The 19499-nt window shown below is 40.9% G+C and overlaps 1 protein-coding gene across 1 annotated transcript in view; it reads right to left on the reverse strand.

Moving 5' to 3' along the window:
- The window catches only part of MED27 (mediator complex subunit 27), an 86076-nt gene that overhangs the window by 14073 nt on the left and 52504 nt on the right, over window positions 1-19499 (reverse strand). The window contains exons 4-5 of the mRNA XM_005494134.3: window positions 14508-14601; window positions 4046-4153 (exon numbers count right to left, since the gene is read on the reverse strand). Of these exons, the coding sequence (XP_005494191.1) occupies window positions 4046-4153; window positions 14508-14601 (202 nt within the window). The remainder of the gene's footprint in view (window positions 1-4045; window positions 4154-14507; window positions 14602-19499) is intronic.

Raw genomic sequence — 19499 nt, forward strand, 5'->3', positions numbered from 1 at the left:
AAGAAGATTTATCCAGTGTCCCTTCTTCAGCTTGCCTTACAGAAAAGAGGCACTTCAGCATTGCCATATTGCATGTTAGCACCTAATTCCTCATCTCCCTGTTGTTTACAAATATTAAATGTTTCCTAGGAATACATAAGCTAAGTCCCAAGTCAACAATGACTGTGTAAACTGCTCCCTGGAAAAATTATCACCGCCCACTGTGTTCCTGAGGGTTCTCCATATTTCTGTTATTTAATAAGGATGATACTCACTGATCTTTTTCTTACTTTTTTGGTGTGTTTCTCCTTAATGCTGGTGCATTTTTCATGCTATCAGGCTAGCAACTGAGAAGGCAGAATGGTGCAGAAGCCTCACTGAAGTACCTTCCCAACAGCATCTGTTGTGACAGGGAAGGAATTGCAATGGACTCTGTTCCTAACTGACTGCAATCGCTCATTCCCAGCAGGCACAATAAGGAAAGCAAATCATTGTGAGAGCACAATCTTAATTCTTATTCTCCAATTACCAGAGTAGTTAATTAGTGACAAAAAAAAAAAGGAGCTCACTGTTTGTCAATATGTGCTCCAGTTGGCAAAACTAGCAAACTACGCATTTATTTAATCTTCCAAGCCAAATTTGCTCATGATTTAAGTGGCTCCAACTCCAATTCTACTTCAGTCAAATGAAATGTTCCTATTTATACCTAAAACAGAGAAACCTTCAGGTTTGCAAAATCTCTGGGATGCCCACTGGAATAGCAAAGTGCCACGTAAAGGTCACAGGTTGGTGCATCCTTGCAGGAGCAATGACACAGCCCAGGGTTGGACACAAAGCTAAATGAGCAGAGAACAGACTCCCCTGCAGACTGGCTTAAAGCAAGAAATGAGCCAGGTGTTAACAGCAATGCTCTGGAGGAGCAGAGCTGCTCCCCACTGACAGCAGGCAAAGGTTAGTGCCCCGTGCCCAGAGCTGGCCTTGGCAAGTCCTGCTGTCCCCTGGCAGCAAACGATGGCACAGGAACAATGTGCAGCTCCCAGGAGAGTTCACCTTGAGCTCAACAGAATCCCAGTGCCAGATGCTGAGTTTCAGAAAGGAACTCCTTACTTAGCTTTTCAGCATATATAGCATTATTGTATTTCAAGGGAGCTTCAAAGGAAACTGGATTCATCAGAGAAAACGAGCACACCCAAATGAAGTGTGACATGGGAATCCATCACACACTGTCAGTGCTCTCTCAGCACGCCATCATTTCACTTCCATGCAGAACTTGGGGTGAAGAGGGGCTGCTGCTGGAGCTCTGTATTTATATGCAAATATACAGGGACTAGAGAGCAGCTGCTTCTGTGGCAAACTGGTATTTAAACCTGCCTATCTGAAAAAGGCAAATTAAAATTAAGCAATTTTTATTTTACTACTTCTTAGGCCATTCCTCCGCTCTTTGAGGAAGAATGTCTCACCTGGGAGATGGAGCTGCACTATTTCCTTCAGCAGCTCAGCTCCTGGCCTTTCCCAGAGAACAGAGGTTCAGACTCAGAGCTGCTGAACTCTGGGTCAGCACACAACGTGCTTCTGTGTGCTGAAACACAGTTATCACTTCTGAAAGGAAAAGAAGTCTCACCTCATTATAACATGGCCTATGGGTGCCAAATATTCATCTTGATATAATGAACTTCTTATTTTAATAGGCTTCATAATCAGAAGAGAAAGCTCCAGAGAGACAGTGTGAAACATGGAGGGATTTAGTGCTGTAACTGGAACAGAGAATCCTGGTGGAAGTCTCAGGAACAGAGACCCTTCCAGCCTGGAAAGAGACCTGAGCTGAGCCAAGGCCATCAGGTCCTGTTAACATCTCTTGATGTGCTGAGGAGAGCCAGATGGAGAGTGTGCAGGCACAGGAAATCTCAGGGTTCAAGCAGGGTGAGCTGTTCACAAAATAAATCACTTGTGGAAACAGGTAACACTCGCTGTAGTAGCTGCTGTTCAAGACGTGCTGCTGCTGGCAAGCAAATTCTTGAGGAGCACCTACCAGTGATCCTCTCTGTTGTGTTTATCAAGCCAAAAACACCAGCCCAAGATTTCTCAATGGCTCTCAGAAGAGAGAAAGCTGAACCTTGGGCTGTTGATGTGCTGGTACACTGCAAAAATGTTTTCTCAGCAGACACTATGAACACAGCAACTGGGGTCTAAGGTGATAAATCAGAAATTCAAGCAAAGGCTTCAGAGCTTAGAAAGAACTCAGAGATATGGGGATGCAAAACCCAAGCAAAACAAGACAGATTTAAACTGGAACATTCTGCAGACATTCTGAACCTTTTGCCAGTTTTGCATTTCCAGTGTGCCTGCAGTGGGATCCCAGTTATCTGCCATGAAAACAGATGGAAATGAAGTGCAGTGCTGCTGGAGAGGCTGTGACCTATTGTATTTGCAGAGCCCCTCGTGGCAGGAAGGAATGATGAATCTGACTCCATGTTCTTGAAGGCTAATTTATTATTTTATGATACTATATTATATTAAAGAATGCTATACTAAAACTATACTAAAGAATACAGAAAGGATACTTACAGAAGGCTAAAAATATAATAATGAAAACTCCTGACTCTCTCCAGAGTCCCAACACAGCTTAGTCCTGATTGGCCAAAGAATGAACTCACAGCAGAAACCAACAAAACAATCACCTGTGGTAAACAATCTCACATTCCACATGTGAGCACAACACAGGAGAAGCAAATGAGATAAGAATTTGTTTTCCTTTTCCTCGGAGGCTTCTCAGATTCCCAGGAGAAAAATCGTGGGCAAAGGGTGTTGGGGAAGATGAAACAGGAAAGCCTTATAAATATGATTGCTTGGCAAAAGATTTTGAGAATATGGAAACTATAAGCAAGATTGAAATGAAAACAAGCTTTGAGATCCCTCAGTTACTGAACTGGAAAACAATGGTGTGGCCAGCTGAAGGTTGATGAAACAATTCCCTCTGCTTGCAGAGTCAGAGGGTCAGAGCAGACCCTGCCAGCTTGGCAGAAGGGGCCCAAAGAGGAGTTTTTAGGATTTAAAATGTAACACAGTATGGTAATGTAATGATTCTTATGGGCTTTATGTAATTGCTATAGGATTTGTATCTTGTACTAGATTGGTTAATAAGAATCAGAATATTCAGCACAGAAGATTTATTGTATTGTAATGGGAACCTCGCTCTCTTATCCTCTTTTACTCTCTCATTTTTACCACGCTCTTGCCTTCTCTCTCTTTACTTCTCTCAGGCCTGCTCCAGCTGTGTTTGGCAGCTCCCAGCAGGGCCCTGCACCCAGGCCCTTTACAATAAACCCCAAGTTCCATGACCTGGCTGCAGAGATCTCTCATCTCCATCTATCCCTACTGTCCTACCCCTTGTCACTCCTACAGAATGGATTTTTCAGAGAATGTGAGTGCCCCAGTGCCCCACCCTGTAAGTACCCCACCTTGTAAATGCCCCACCTTGTGAGTGCCCCACCCTGTGAGTGCCCCACCCTGTGAATGCCCCACCCTGGGAGTGCCCCACCCTGTGAATGCCCCACCCTGGGAGTGCCCCACCCTGTGAATGCCCCACCCTGTGAGTGCCCCACCCTGGGAGTGCCCCACCCTGTGAATGCCCCACCCTGGCAGTGCCCCACCCTGTGAGTGCCCCACCCTGGCAGTGCCCCACCCTGTGAGTGCCCCACCTTGTGAATGCCCCACCCTGTGAGTGCCCCACCCTGTGAATGCCCCATCCTGTGAGTGCCCCACCCTGTGAGTGCCCCACCCTGTAAGTGCCCCACCCTGTGAGTGCCCCACCCTGGGAGTGCCCCACCCTGGGAGTGCCCCACCCTGTGAGTGCCCCACCCTGTGAGTGCCCCACCTTGTGAATGCCCCACCCTGTGAGTGCCCCACCCTGTGAATGCCCCATCCTGTGAGTGCCCCACCCTGTGAGTGCCCCACCCTGTGAGTGCCCCACCCTGTGAATGCCCCATCCTGTGAGTGCCCCACCCTGTGAATGCCCCACCCTGTGAGTGCCCCACCCTGGGAGTGCCCCACCCTGGGAGTGCCCCACCTTGCCATCCTCGGTGTAGACGTTCTCGCTGTAGCCCTTGACGATGGTGCGGTCGATGAAGAGGCTCCGCATCACCACGATCACCTTCAGCACCTTCCCCAAGGTCACCTGGCAAGAGCAGGACAGGGACACAAACGGGCTCAGGGTGAGCTGGTGGTGTCTGAATTAGTAAGACCAGCGAGTTAACAGCTTAAGTTGATGCAATTTCAGTTTTCAATATTTTATAGAGAGACCAAAATAAAAGATCTAAAAGCAGTGTGTGATATGAGGAGGAGAGATGCTATAAAGTGCAGAACAAACAAACATTCATTTGCAACTGAAAATGTATGAGTTCACAGAATTCCCTTGTGCAGACACGACACTGCCAAGCAATTCTCTCCATTTTATTAACACCACAACTCAATAACTTGTCAAAAACAATGGGCAAATGTGATTATTTTCGATGAATTTGATATTCTCCAATATAAGTCCACTTAGAGAAAAACAATTTGAAAGAGGAATCGGACTCTCCTAATGCTGGCTTGTAAAAGCATACCATGAGTTTAATGGAAAATATTTTCTGTCCAATAAAAATGTAAAACTATTTCAAAGGAAACTACAGCTTAAAGTAAAAATGTTACATTTTCAAAGGTTTAATTTCCTTCTGTGAGGGTGTTAAAGTGCAAAGAATAAAACTAGTATAATGGAAAATACAGAGGGTCAGTCAGAGTATAACAACAGAAACAAGCCTAAATTATATTATTGACAAAAATGCAATAATGAAGGCATTTTAATCTAAAAATCAATTTACATTTCAAAGATGAAGTTGTACTTCAATACTGTTAAGATGTGTGTCTAACAAGGATCTTGCGTTTGTATTTTGTTATGCAGAGATTATTAGAGAGTTTTTCCTCACCCACAAAAGCATAAAACTGAGATAAAAAAGAAACAATTAGCTCATTTTAATATTTCCTAGCCAGCAGCAGCTCATTTTCTGCCAGTGTTCCAACATTTCATCCTGTATAGATTAACACCCACTAAAACAAATGTGTTTTTACTGCTGACCTCAGCAGACAAATCCACACCTAAAGAAACCAGTCAATATGCACCTTTATTGATCTGTTGGATGTTATTCCTTTGTAACTTCTGGTAATGACTGCTGCCCATCACCTTGTTCCAACACCAACAGCCTCAACCTGAGCTGATTTAATCAGCACAGAGCAGGACAGAGCCACAAACCCTGGACAGAACTGATGCCAAACCTCTGGCACAGAACAGGGAGAACTCCAGCAGGGCAGGACAAATTCACAGCAAGAGAAAAGACAGGGGAACAGGAAGGGGACACAGTGACAGCCATCAGACAGGCTGCCAGGCATAATGCTGCAAGAACATAAAAAGTGGGTCAGAAGAATGGGTAATTTGTGAAGAAAAAAATGTGAAAGGCTGAAGGACAGGAAGTTGTATCAGGGCCTGAGTGATGCACACACCAGGAACCATGAACATGTATGGAAACCTCACATTGTGCTGTGAATTTTGGTTTAAATGCAGTATCTTGCCAGGGTACTCTTAAACAAGGTCTAGTTGGTCCTCATATACAAAAAACTGGCAGAGTTATTTCAGCACCTGGCACTGTATTAATTAAGTTAGAAATGCAAAGTCATTACCCAGAGGTGCCCAAGCTCTGATGCTGATCACCACTGGAATCACAGAGTTTTGTCATAATTGCTAAGAGGAGAAAATGAATAAACTTTGAGAAAAGTTGCCAGCACATTAAGAGTTAACAGTTTTCAATTTATTTTTCTGCATTATTAAAACTGGCACTTCAGTGGGATATTGGTCTGCTGAGAGAACAGACTCTTATTTATAAATTCACACTAGGCATCCACCATACATAACAAAATTAAATGGAAGAAGACATTTTAAAGAAAAAGAAATCTTAATGGAAGAGGGATAAGGCTGCCCTACAAACACCCAGACCCAGCTTTCTCTATAATATTTCCTATCCTCACTGCCTTCACACACTTTAGTTGATGCTCCCTTCCTCCCTCTTTCCCTTTCCATTGTGCATTCACAGCACCTCCCGTTGCTGCCAGGTAGAAATAAATCTGAGGTTGATCTGAAGCTTGTGTGGGATGTTCCTGAAAATCCTCAGAGTGAACAGTGGAACATAATACAGTGAGAAATCCTGTGTGTGGCACTCCAGCTTGCTGGAATGAACTCACTGCTGGCCTCAAACCTCCTCCCCACATGATTCACCTGCACACATGTTCCTGCATTAGCTCCCTGCCCTTTCCCAGTGATCTGACTTCACACCCTTCCAGTGGTTCACTCCCCACTCCAGAATCCATCACAGCACTGAATGTCACATCCTGCACAATGTCCAGGACAAGACCTTGATCAGGAACTTGCCTGACCACAGAAATTCAAAATTCCTGTCTCCCACATGTGTGAGGAGCTGTGGAAACCCAGTTCTGGCTGGGTACCTCAGTAAGCTCCTGAGAAAGGTCCTAGAGCTGCACTTCCCCTTTACAGGGAACCCAGGCACCCCAGAAATCCAAACCTGGGCTGGGTTGTCTGAATGAGCCCTTACAGTGCTCTGGTACTGAAACAAAAAACTTCCCTCTTTTGTACCACTCTTGTTTTGACAAGAGATTCCTGCAGATTTTACTCCGGCTGGGAGAGAGATCGAGACATTGAGATGATTTCTGTAGGACTGGATCATTAGTCAAGTCTGACAGAAGCAGGAGTTTTGTAAAAGAGCAGCTCAGAGAAATTACAGTTCATGGTTTTGAGAGCACTGAAAGAATGAGGGTAGTAGTACAAAGAATGAACAACAGCCTGTCACCAGACTGGGGGATGCTGTGAGACGTGGAAGCCACAACTCTGCTCCACAGCTATTTTCAGGGTGAAGCACATTCCATATTGTACACACAGCAAATGCAATAGCCTTTATTTTTTCCTCCAGTAATCAAGATTCATAACTATTTCCAGGGCTTAATGTTTTTTGTTCAATTCTGCTGTATTTTACAAATCATGTTTTCCAGCAGATCATTTTATTCCAATCCCTGCTCACTTTGGCTGCTTGGAGGCCGTGTTCAGAACAGATCTATGTATGGAACGTAATTTACACTTACAGTCATGCAGCTGTGTCCCTCCAGATCACCTGAAAGAAGGTAATAAAACACTAATGCCTTTGGTAAACCAGAAATTTGATAGTTCTACTCCAAGCTCCAAAAGTGCAGATCTCTCCTGGAGGTCCAGACTCACCCAGATGGTCTCTATTTAATGGGCACTGAAATGTCCCTGCATTTCCACAGGTACCAACTGAGAGAAATTTCCTTCCGTGTTCAGGAAAGATACCTTTCAATTGTGACAAAATGGCAACAATTTCCCTTCTAAGCCAAGTTTTCCTATTAAATTTCAACTTCTCCTGTCGATATCCTGTTAAGACAGCACTTGGCTTTTTAATGTTTTGCCTGAAGGATATATGCCAACTCGTCCTTGATGTAGAAAATTTTAATTCAAATCAATACATGTACAAGGTCACTTTAAAATTCAATTAATATGAATGAAAAAATATGCCCCACAGTTCTGTGAGCTGAAAATGGAACAGTTGCAAGTTAAATACTTCTGTAGCTTCTGTTTTGGGCTGTGTAATAACAACATGCTTCTAACTTCCTTTTAACTAAAGTATACTAAATTCAGACAGTTAAGTTATTCATAAATCCCCTGCTTCCTAAAATGGCAAGCCCAAGAAGAAGGTAGGACAGGCAGCTGATTGAAATCTGCAATATTATGCAGCTTTTCTGACAAAGACATATAAAATAAAAATCTTCTTGAAATATCCCAGTTTTAAAAATATTTTGTCTATCACCAAGATAAATCTCAAGGAGCATCTGACAGACACAGTATGCCAAGAAAGGGAGAGGGGGAAACAGAATAATCAGGGAGAATGACTTAGATAATTTCTTGTAAGACTGCTAAAAAAAGTTCCCATTTAACACCAGTTATAATTATAAAAGAAGAAAGTACCTTTCCAAGTAAGTCAAAATCAGGGTCCACATGAGTTTAAAAAATGAAAAGGATCAAAATTAATTTACCATGCCAGAACTCTGCCTGGAGGAATCAGTTTGAATTCCCCCCTTTAATTTTGCCTCCTCCCTGAAACTAATATAAAGTGAAAAGCCCTTTTATCAACCATTTAAACAACACATTAACAAATGTTCTTTCTTAAATTTTATTTAAGTTTGATATCAGGAAAATGTATGCTGACAACACTGAGCTGCCATACTTTGTGAAATGAAAAATTCCCAAAGCTGCAGATTTCCCCTCAGCATTCCAGGGAATTTGCTGCTGATTTGAGCTGCAGATGCTCTGCAATGCAGAGCTAAAAGAAAGAAAACATTATTTTCAGTTAACATGGGCACCTCCCCACTTCTATAAAAAGGAGCACAAGTGTGTGTGTGGTTTTTTATTCACCTCAGAAATAAGGCAACATCCAAGCAGAGATGTAACCAAGCTACAGATTTCCAGCAAAAGGCCAGACACCTGCTCCTTGCCATGGAACCAGCCATAAGCTCAGCCTCCCACTCACAGATCCTTCTTACTAATCAGTACAATGCATGGAAATTGTATTTAGATATGCTGAAAAAAAAAAAAGGTTTTGCATTAAAAATAAAGTTTTAAAAAAAACCCCAACAAACAGATTTTCAACTAGATTTTTTTCCTCTCATTTTTTATGTCTCATCTGCTGCTGGTATGGCTGCTTTTTCCCTCACATGCTCATTATTCTTTAATGATGCCTATTTGTAAATAGCAAGATAAGATGCAATTAAGCCATTAGAGTCTAAATAAACAAACATACTAATTAGGTTCTTTACACGGATTTCTTTTTTTATGCAAGGGCTGGAATTTACCTTTCATTAGTCTAACCTAATTGCAATAGTGCCTGATAAAAAGTCAACATAAATGAAGGACTTTAAATGCTCCCACCATATGAAGGATGAGCTGGCTCTTTTCCCTCACTAACTTTCCCTTTTCTCTTAATAAAGCAAAAAAACTGGCACAGGAATGTTGTTCAAAGGTTCAAGGACAGATTTTGCCAGTGGCCAGTCACACTCAGGCAACACTCACGCCAGTCCAGCATTGCTACACAAGATGAAATGGATTTTGTCTCTTTTTTCCTTTCTAAATTAAAGCACACCAGGAATTTTACAAGGATGAAAATAATGTGTGATCTTCCACAATATAAATCCATGGGAATATCAATATACACCTGAGAGCTTTGGGCACAGTAACCCTGTGGAGGGAGCAAAGCTGAGGACATTTCTCACAAGTCTTTATCTACATTTTTCCTATTTTTTTTCCCTTTTCCCAATGGAAAGGAGTCTTCCTCATCTTCCTCATTCTTCATTAGACAAGCAGAGAACATTTCCAGTTTACTTGCCAACCCTTGCTCATGTACTCTGTTAATTCAAGACATCCTTCCCCTGCCCATGTCACCTCAAATAACGCCCCTTAAATGCTGATTTTAATGCTTTTAAAATGCTGGTTCTCCATCTCAAGGCACAAACTGTGAAGCCACTGCAGTCACGAGTCCCACTGTGAGCTCAGGATTCCTTAAACACCATCCCAGGGGTTCCCTTCAACACCAAAACCAAGCTACTCCAAGGCAGTAAATCCCTAAATGAATATTCATCCTATAGCCCCAAAAATCAGGTGCCCAAGCCACCAAAGGTGACCAGCAGAGCTACACCCCTCCCATGAACTGCCTGCTTTTATCCCTGAGCACTGCTCTCCTGATAAACCATCCAACAGGAAAGAAGGAAGGAAGATTACACTGCAAAGCACTTTGGAAATATGAAATTGTTTTAGAAACAACAGCACTGAATTGCTTCCAATCAATACAGCATCAATACTGATTTTAAATCACTTTGCAAATTCCTCCCCACTCCTCCCAGATCTCCAACATCAGGGTCTCATGCACAGAAATCAGTCTGGTGCCTTTCTTGATGGGCAAATAATAAATTTCAGCATTCATTTTCCTTATAAAAATAATAATGGTTTTATGCAAAACACTAATAAACAACAGTGAGACACAAGGAATTATTCAGTTTCAGGGAACAGATGTCTGGCCTATTTGCAATTAATACAACCCACTGCCACACAATCAGCCTGCTGCAAATGCTGGGAACAAGATCTGAAAGTTCAAATGCAAATGTGTCTGGTTTTAAGGAGAAGGAATAAAACTATAAAAACCTGCTTCGTATTTTTATATGACAGATCTATTAAAAATCTAGACAGCAGTATAAATTAATAAAAAAATAATTTAAAATTTTGTAAGATACCCTGGAAAGAAAAAATCATGATTTCTGACCTGAGTCTGGCAGAAACAATTCAGTTTTTTGGTTGGTAGTTACTTATACATATCATTATGCTTTAGAAACAAATTACAGAAAACAGTTCCATTACCTGCAAAAATATTTACCACTGCTTGCAATTTCTGTAGTATTTCTTTACAAATATTGGGGATAAAAAGAATTTAAACAAAAAGTAGTTCCCAAATGTAAATAAGAAAATAAGCTTCTTCTCCAAGTAGGACTGGCTGGGTAGGTACATGATGCAAAGGAAATCAGATTTCTCAGCTGGAAAAGTAGAGCTGAAGTTTACTGCCTTCTAAAATCTTTCTGTTATTAATGAAAAAATTGTACACAGGATTTGTTTCACACAAAAAATATTCTGGATTTTGATAACAGAAACAAGGTATGTGAAACAATCACAAAATAATTTGATTACTATAGTAGGAAAAAGAATCTATCTAGGATACAACTAATCATTCAAGAAAAAAAACTAAGTATTTTCATTCATCAAAAATTAGTTAATGTTTTCTTAATACACAAGATAAGGTTTATCTATTTACAATTCCTGGCATTTGACCAGCAAAATCTCACAAAAAACCTTAAGGAGTCCACATTTCCCTGTGCTGCTGCTGGAAATTAATCTTGCATTACACAGTTATTAGGGCTGATATAATTCTATGTTTAGTCTATTTTCTACATAGTGCTATTAAAAGATTAATTGAAAAATCACTGGTGAAGACAGGGATTAAACAGCACCTTGAAATGCCACAATAAACTGCTTTTAAAATCAGCTGAGGATCTCACACAGCTCTGAAAGGTTTCAATTATTTATGTGTTTGGCCTGTGTAGCATAAATCCAGCCTAATGAGGTACAATTGCTGTGCGTAAATCTGAAGCATAAAAAACCTCCTCATTGTCTGGAGGCAGCAGTTCATTTTTCTCACAGGAATTTGCAGATTCTGGTCAGGGAGAGCCCAGCTGAGCATGAGGGTTATTCGCCAGCAGAGCTCGACCAACAGGCTCACACAACTCCTAATTATTCCAGAATTCCAGAATTGTTTGGGTTGGAAGGGACTTCTTGAGATCCTCTCATGCAACCCCCTGCCCAAGGGAGGGTCACCTGGAGCAGGTGACACAGGAACACACCCAGGTGGGTTTGGAATGTCTCCAGAGAGGGAGACTGCACGTCCTTCATGGGTGGTTCTGCCACCATCCATGGAAAGAAGTTTTATCACAGAATATTCTTGTTGGAGGGGAACCACAAGGATCCATGGGAATGGCCCACAAGGAGATCAAACCCACAAACCTGGCACCACCACTGGCACCATGCCCTAACCAAAGGAGCTCATCTCAGGGGTCTTCTTCATGCTGAAGTGAAAACTTTTTGTGGTTTCTTTTAGTTTATGGCTGTAACTCCTTCTCTTGTAACTGGGCACCACTCAAGAGAGTCTGGCACTGACTTGACACCTCTTGGAGGTACTGACATGGATTGCTGAGATCCCCTCTCATCCTCCCCTTCTCCAGACTGACCCGGCCCAGCTCCGCAGTGTCTCCTCATCAGAGAGCTGCTCCAGCCCCAAATCCTCTGGGTGCCCTCACAGGACCCTCTCCAGGCCCAAATCCTCTGGGTGTCCCCACAGGACCCTCTCCAGCCCCAAATCCTCTGGGTGTCCCTCACAGAACCCTCTCCAGCCCCAAATCCTCTGGGTGTCCCCTCACAGGACCCTCTCCAGCCCCAAATCCTCTGGGTGTCCCCTCACAGGACCCTCTCCAGCCCCAAATCCTCTGGGTGTCCCCTCACAGGACCCTCTCCAGCCCCAAATCCTCTGGGTGCCCTCACAGGACCCTCTCCAGCAGCTCCTTGTTCTTCTTGAAGAGAAAGAAATCTCCTTGAACCACCAGATGAATCTTGGTGGTGCAAGTCCCACCTCTACAGCTAAGAACATCAACAGATTTCCATGTGCACATGAAGTTGTAGAGTCTGGAGCTGAAACTTTCTCTCTTGGGTCTTTTTCCTAAAGATAATTTGTTAGGCAAAGGCCCCAACATTTGCTGAGTTTCAAAGAGTCTCCCAGACCTCCTTTCCCCTTCTTCCCCATCTCCCTCCAATAATTTACATATTTTTAAGATCTGTATAGTGCTTATCAGTGCCTTTGAAGATGAATGCAGGGGTTTTCTCTGGTAGATGGAGAAATTATATTTAAAAATGCTATAAAAACCAAACCTTTGCATCAAGGACCTTCCTAAGACACCAGGTGTGCTAGGAACAGTCCAAGGATGAGCATGGTTGAGATTATAGTTAGTTAATTAACTCTGGGTAAAGAGTTTGGCTGTGAAATATTTTGATAAAATGAGCATTATCTGGAGCCTTTGGCACTGAGGTAAAGCACACTGCAGCAGGGGAGCAGCTCCAGATGTAGCTTGGGCTAAGTTCAGAGTGAGAAATCACAAGTGCTGAAGAAACCTCCCTCCTTCTGGGGGAGGTGCTCTTCACACTGCCCATCCCTCAGCACCTTTTCCACTGAAGGATCTGTGGCTGAAAACAGCAAAAGCTTTTGTAGCAGTCAGGGCCAGATGGAAAGTGCCATATTGGCAACATCAACTGAGACAGATGGGGAAGAGGGAAAACCTGGCTAAAAGCAAAAATGATAAACCCATCACACAATCACACACAAAAATACTTAAAAAACAATCTTTTTTGATCTCTGATCCAAGGAAAATATGCTCACCACTGGTTCAACATGGGGCTGGGATCTTGTAGGAACAAAGATGTCCTTGATTTAGAGAGCAACTGCCACATGGAATTCACTCCGTTACTGCTGCTGGTGAAAGGCACTTCCTTCAGTTACCACCCAACCTTGTTCCTTGGCATCACATCCAAGATAATTTACCTTATTTCCTAATTGTGTCTGAGTCTTGAAAAACGTCATTTATTTCCTGACCACCTCAAAAAGCCACCAAAAGTGGAAGGTATTTCAGTATGCAAAGAAGGGCTCCAGGAAAATGGAAAGCATTTCAAAGCAAGGAAGTAAAACCAGACATTTTTTTACAGCAAAATAGATAAAACACAAAGTCAGCTTAAGAGGAAATGCAAAAACTTCTAAGACTTATAACTTCTTAAGACTGCACTGATGAATTCCATTCTTTTCTGGAATATATTTTTCCACTTGGTGAATCCAACATTTGCAGATTAAATGTTTTAATGGCAGCTGTTTATTTTAACCTCTGACTCACTTAATCTCTTGTGAATTTGTGGCTGTTCAAAGAAAGTTAATAATGACATGTTAGACAGTTGATTAATTAAAACTAAATACAATTTAAATACTTAAAAATTAAAAATAATCACAGCAATAGTTGCTATAGGGAAATTTCTATGAGAAATGTGAGATGGAAAAGACTGAACTGGCCTCAGTTCTTCATCTGTGCATGTGGTGTATTTTCTAGTTTTATTTAAATTTGGCAAAATATGTGACTTCTGCCTTTCCCTAGAAGGAAATCAGCATTTAGCTGCCACACCATGGACTCCTCTTCCACCTAAAGTCTTAGAGTTTTGAAGACTTCTTTTGCTGTAAGCACCACAGCTGCCTGTAAAAATGGATGTGAACAATAGGTTCCTCTGCAATGAAATCTTGCCTGGTCAGGCAGAAATAAGTTGAATGTATTGGACTTGTTTATCTCAAATCCAGCCTTTACTGCTCATTTACTTCAAAGGCAAATTCTTAACTTCATCATATAACAGAAATTCACTGACCCAAGAGGAATGCGAACAAATTTAAATCATATTGGTTTCCTTCTTCTTTTCTTCTTGACAACATTCTCCTCCTTCTTAATTATCATGATTAGGATTCACTCATTGCCAAGTCTGCCAAAACCCACAGAGAATATTTGAGTTTTGTGCTCCTATTTCTACAATCACATTTAACAATAAAGCAATAGATCTTCTGTTTAAAGGGGAAATTATTTTTATCGCTTATTTGCCTAAGAGCAAGAAAGATGCTGTATTGCTGTGGCAAATGAAGAATGATATGTTTCTGGGGAAAAAAAATCTTTAATACTCTGCATTTATGGGACAGCAATTCAACCTGTGAAGAAAATCAACGCAAGGATTGAATGTTTCAGCTTACCAGGAGCATTGCAGAGGTTCCATTGGGCCGGGAGAGCTGGATGGACATTTCAGGGAACATCCTGTCAATGCGACTGATCACATCATCAACGTACCTACCAACCAAAGCACACAGCACCATCAACACAGGGGCTCTCTCACACACTCAGATTATACAAACTGTGCTTTTAAAAAACATTTATCCTTTTTGGGAATTATCCCTTTAAAAATTATCCTTTTAAACCCTATTTATGGGACTTTCCTGGACCAATTTCCCTCTGATACCTGCATATTTTTCAAAACCACATGCAAGTAATAACTCAAAAAGTTGTTGATAAGAGGAAACAAACCAAAGCCCTCTGCAAGTTGTTTTGAAAATCAATTACTCTGCCCTTAAAAACATGCACTCTTAAATTTCAGTCCAAATCTGTCAGCTTCAAACTCCTGCCATGGTATTTCTGTACTTTCTCCTCAGGAGGGTTGAAGGACACATGATTACAATTACTCCTCCAGTGCAGGAATTCACAGGCTGTCATGTCCTTACTCTCTCTTTGATAAACTTAACAGATAAAGGTTTTATCAAAGTCTTTGGATGATTCTTAGAGGTGGTTTTTTTTTTTTTCCCCTGAATCTTTCCAATTTATTTCATGCACTGGTGACTCTGAAACTGGCTGGTAAATTCCAGATGTTTCTCTGGAGCAATCAAACACAAAGGTAACACAACATCCTTTCTGCTGGGTGTAATCCCTGTTTCTGCAGGCCAAGGTGAGCTGGCACACAGTTGTCCTGTTCCCTGGGATCAAATTAAGAACTGACCTCCATTAACACTGAGAAGAGCCTTACAGAGACCTTATTTCCCAGGACACATCACTCCAAGTCATGGACATGCCACTTCAGCCACCCCTCTGGACACATTAAAATCCAAATATTTGCTTTAGCAGAGTTCCCAGGACAGTCTGTATCATCTGTGCACTGATCTGTCCCCATTTACAAACTCAGACCCATGAATGAATTTATAAATAAAACCGTTTTTATGCTAATCCACGTATGTGCTCTGAAAAAAAACTTAAGGAAAATTGGTTGCCTGAGTTAGATTAACAGTAAAACTCAAAAATAAAATAAAAAAAAAACAAAACAAACAAACAAAAAACCCCCAAAAAACCACACTCAAAAAATCCCCCACCAAAAAACCCCCAACTTATTATTTCCCTTTAATCTGCTTAAATAATGGTGAAAAAATGTTGAATTCTCACTCTTCAGAGTAATTAATTTCTAATGTTAGTGCTAAAACCTCCTGAACAACAATGAGGTGCTATGCTCCAATTGCTACTTTGCAAAGGATTGAAACAACCAGAAAGAAATCAAATCAAATCAGGAAAGCTACACCTCCTCAGCTGGTAAAGTCAGCTTTTAAAAGTAACCAAAGAATGAGATGAGTTATGACAATTCTGGACAAAAACCTTAATCCACACTTGTCATTGTACAGAAAAAAGTTCCCCCATTCACTGCAACGACTCATTAACACTTGCTGGTGATAAGAAAAGCCAAAACCATCCAAAAGCCAAGAACTTCCTCAGCACTGGGAAAAGGAGGCATCAACCACACATGGACTGCACAAACCCAGCTCATTTCAAACACTGCTGAATCCCAGGCTGATTTCATCCAGCAGGAGAGTTTATTCTGCTTCATAAATGCCATTACTCCAGGCTCTGCAAATAAATGAATCTCTTGCTTGTGGAGGACCAGGGATGACCAGAGATCCTGTGGCTCTGAACACGTCGTGATGTAGATTTGTGCATTGCTTAAGTTTTGCAATTTGCCAAGCTTTAGGCAAGAACAAGTTAAACAAAATGAAAAGTTGTAGAAAACAAGACGCTGGCATAGTCAATGCAATTAAGGAAGGAAATTTCAAGAAATTTTAAATCATGTGAACAACAGTTGGACGTGGGCACTTAATCTGCTTACGTCCTTCTGAAAATCCCAGTGGACATGTACACTCATCCTTTGAAAATGGGATCCAGGCTGGCTGGAGGTAATCAATTCTTCAAAGTCTTTCTCAGATAAGATTATTTTTAAATGTAAAACTTGTCTTGACCACGAGGCTTAAAATCTGACTCAAACCCAAACGTCACCTTGTACTGCATGAGCAGTGTAAGGCAGAACAGGGAATTCACAGGGTTGTGGAATCTTCCCTTTAAATGAAATCACACATACAGCAAAGCAGAAATCTCCTAATTTCCTCCTGAAAGCACTTCAAGGTGAGTTACTGTGACTTTTTGGGCTTAGATGCCTGTTAGTTTTGTACCACTTTTCATAGATCAGTTGACAGAAGAAGGAAAATGAAAATCACGTGCTCCAGGAATTGTGATGTTTTACTTTGGCAGCTCTGTCAGGACCAACACACAGGGAACCTTTTCCTTCTCTTCTCCATCAATGGGATGTCAGAGAAGATCCCAGACCAACAGGAGAAAATGCAATGATGTGTGCAGCATTATTTTGTGCTCCCATGCCTTTTTTCAGGTAGTCATCAGGCTTTCCTGAGCACTCATCAGCACAAACATTCTTCCAAAAATACGTATATAATTACTCAATTAGCCTGACTGGATTGTGTATCAAATACAAACTGACAAACTGCCTTTTCTAAGGCAAAATTCTGTAGATTTGCCATTCTGAGAAGACATTTGGTAAAATATCTTGTAAAGGGATGGACATGAGAAATCAGGTGCAGTGAAGTAATGTAAAAGTGTAACTGGTGATAACTTCAGAGAAAACTGAGGAACACATGTTAAAGAAGAGATAAAGTGCACTCCCGAGGCTGTTTGGAAAGAGGGTCAGAGAAAAAGCTGCTGTCTGGAACTTATTCTGTAGAACTGAAATACAGACATTTCCTGCCAAAACAAGCACTTACAAAATTTACACATCTCTGTCCAGTTTTAGCTCAAAAATACGATGGTTCCTATTTATGTTACAGAACCTCTTGCCCAGTCTCAGAGAAGCAAAGCACTTGAGGATGGAGAAAAGTCTAATTTTACTTTGCCAAAAAGCACTTCTGACGTCCTCTGCACATCTCAGTTTTCTCCTACATACAAAGGATGATGGTTGGAAGGAGCACTTACAAACCCAGAAGAAATAACACAAAGTGGGGAAAAGCAAATGCCAATAGATTTGTCCAGACATTTGGCTTATTTTAATCTTAAGAAATTAATGGAATTCTCAGAATTAAATACAAGCTGGAATTTCATGTCCTAGAACAGGCATTGTTCCACCTACAAAGGGCTGAAGAGTGTGTCTAGACAAATTCCCTATTGCTTCTCTGGGATGCAAAGGTTGTTCAAAAAGGTCTGAAGCCAGACTGCAAAAGATTGTACCCAATAATGCCCATTTTACAGCACAGAGTTTTAACTCTTTACAGACAGAATTTCATATGATGAACTATCCTAGGTCTCAAAAACATTTAACAACTTCTCAATGCAACATCCAGAGTTAGTCCCATTCCATTTAAAAAAGCTTCAAGTAACTTCATCAACACCTGCAGCCTAATCCAGATCCATAAGTGCCTCCTAATCCAGATCCCTGAAATCCTACTCAGAAAAGAACAGACTCAACCAACAGGCCTTCACCTCATTACACTTATCAAGTACTAAACAATTTCCCTAATATAATTTTACTAGTCTGGGGGGGAAATTTTTAAAACATCTTCAACAGCAGATTTGTACCAACTTCCCCCTCCCTTTTTTTCTTCTTCTTTCCTTCATGATTTTTCAGGAGGTATTAAAATTGTATTTTAGATACAAAATCTTTATTTAAAGAAATGGTAATATTGTCATGCAGGAGTTTGCATCTGAATGTGCAGAGCCAGCCAGACCCTCAGATGCTCTCAAAGGCTGTCAACACTATAAATCAGTATTTTTAGTTTAATGTAGAAGAGTTATTTTTTTTCCACAAACATGCCAGATTAATACTACAAAAGTCAAAACAAATCTACTTCGTGAACATCAGCAATGACTAAAATTAATTCAAAATATTACACTTCAAATGAAGCCTTGTTATGAACATGCAGGGAAAAAAATAGAATAAAGGAATAGAGATATTAGTTGAAAAATCTCTGCTATTTTGCTAGTAAATGCACACATAAATCTTTTAGTCCCTATTACAGAAACAATGCCTGGGACATGCAGAAAACCCCTTTGAAACCAGTTAGAAAATCCTGTTTAGAAAGGCCTAATTATCTATGCAAACCACTCACAGAGAAGTTTCATGCTAAAACATCAGGTTGACAATGTAGAAATAATTCAGGAACCATTTTTGTAGATAAATGGGCTTGTACCATCTCTTTGATTCACATAAAGGCCCCCCAAAAGACAGCAATATAGGAAAGTAATTCATTATAAATGCCTTTCAATTCCACACTGGACAGATGGCTTCGCTCTCTAATGTGACCTCTCTTTTTGATTTTTTTTTTTATTTTTACTGGATTACATCCAGCAATCCAGTGTTAGTGTGATGTTTAACAGCTTAGACAAGACTTAAATAGCATTTTTCCCACACAGTGTTTCACTTGCATGCTGGTCTTTTTTTCCACCCAATACAATGATTTAAAAATTAGAAATATAGGTTTATAATCATTTTCTTTTGGAAGAAAGAAAATTTTGCTAAGTGATCTTGGGGAGATGGAGATAAAGAGAAAAGGGGCAAAAATACACATTTGTGACAGGAAAGAACTTAATCTATCCTATACACTTAGCAGAAAACACAACATGTAAGACAAAAATAAACTCTACAATTCTGTCAAATCTGGATTCATGGTATTTTGGAGAGCAACAGGGGAAACTCTCCACACATCCTCTCACTAGCACAGTATTTACTTGCTCACAGATTTTATTTTTTTTTTTTTTGGCTTTCAGTTAATATTTTCAACCCAGTTAATAATTTCTTTTCACATGTGTGATATTTCAGAAGCATGAGCTGGCCCTGCTGCACATGTTGGGTTGGTTGATGGAGGCATCAGGGGACA

This window comes from Zonotrichia albicollis, chromosome 21 (assembly GCF_047830755.1).
Source record: "Zonotrichia albicollis isolate bZonAlb1 chromosome 21, bZonAlb1.hap1, whole genome shotgun sequence".
Classification (NCBI taxonomy): domain Eukaryota; kingdom Metazoa; phylum Chordata; class Aves; order Passeriformes; family Passerellidae; genus Zonotrichia; species Zonotrichia albicollis.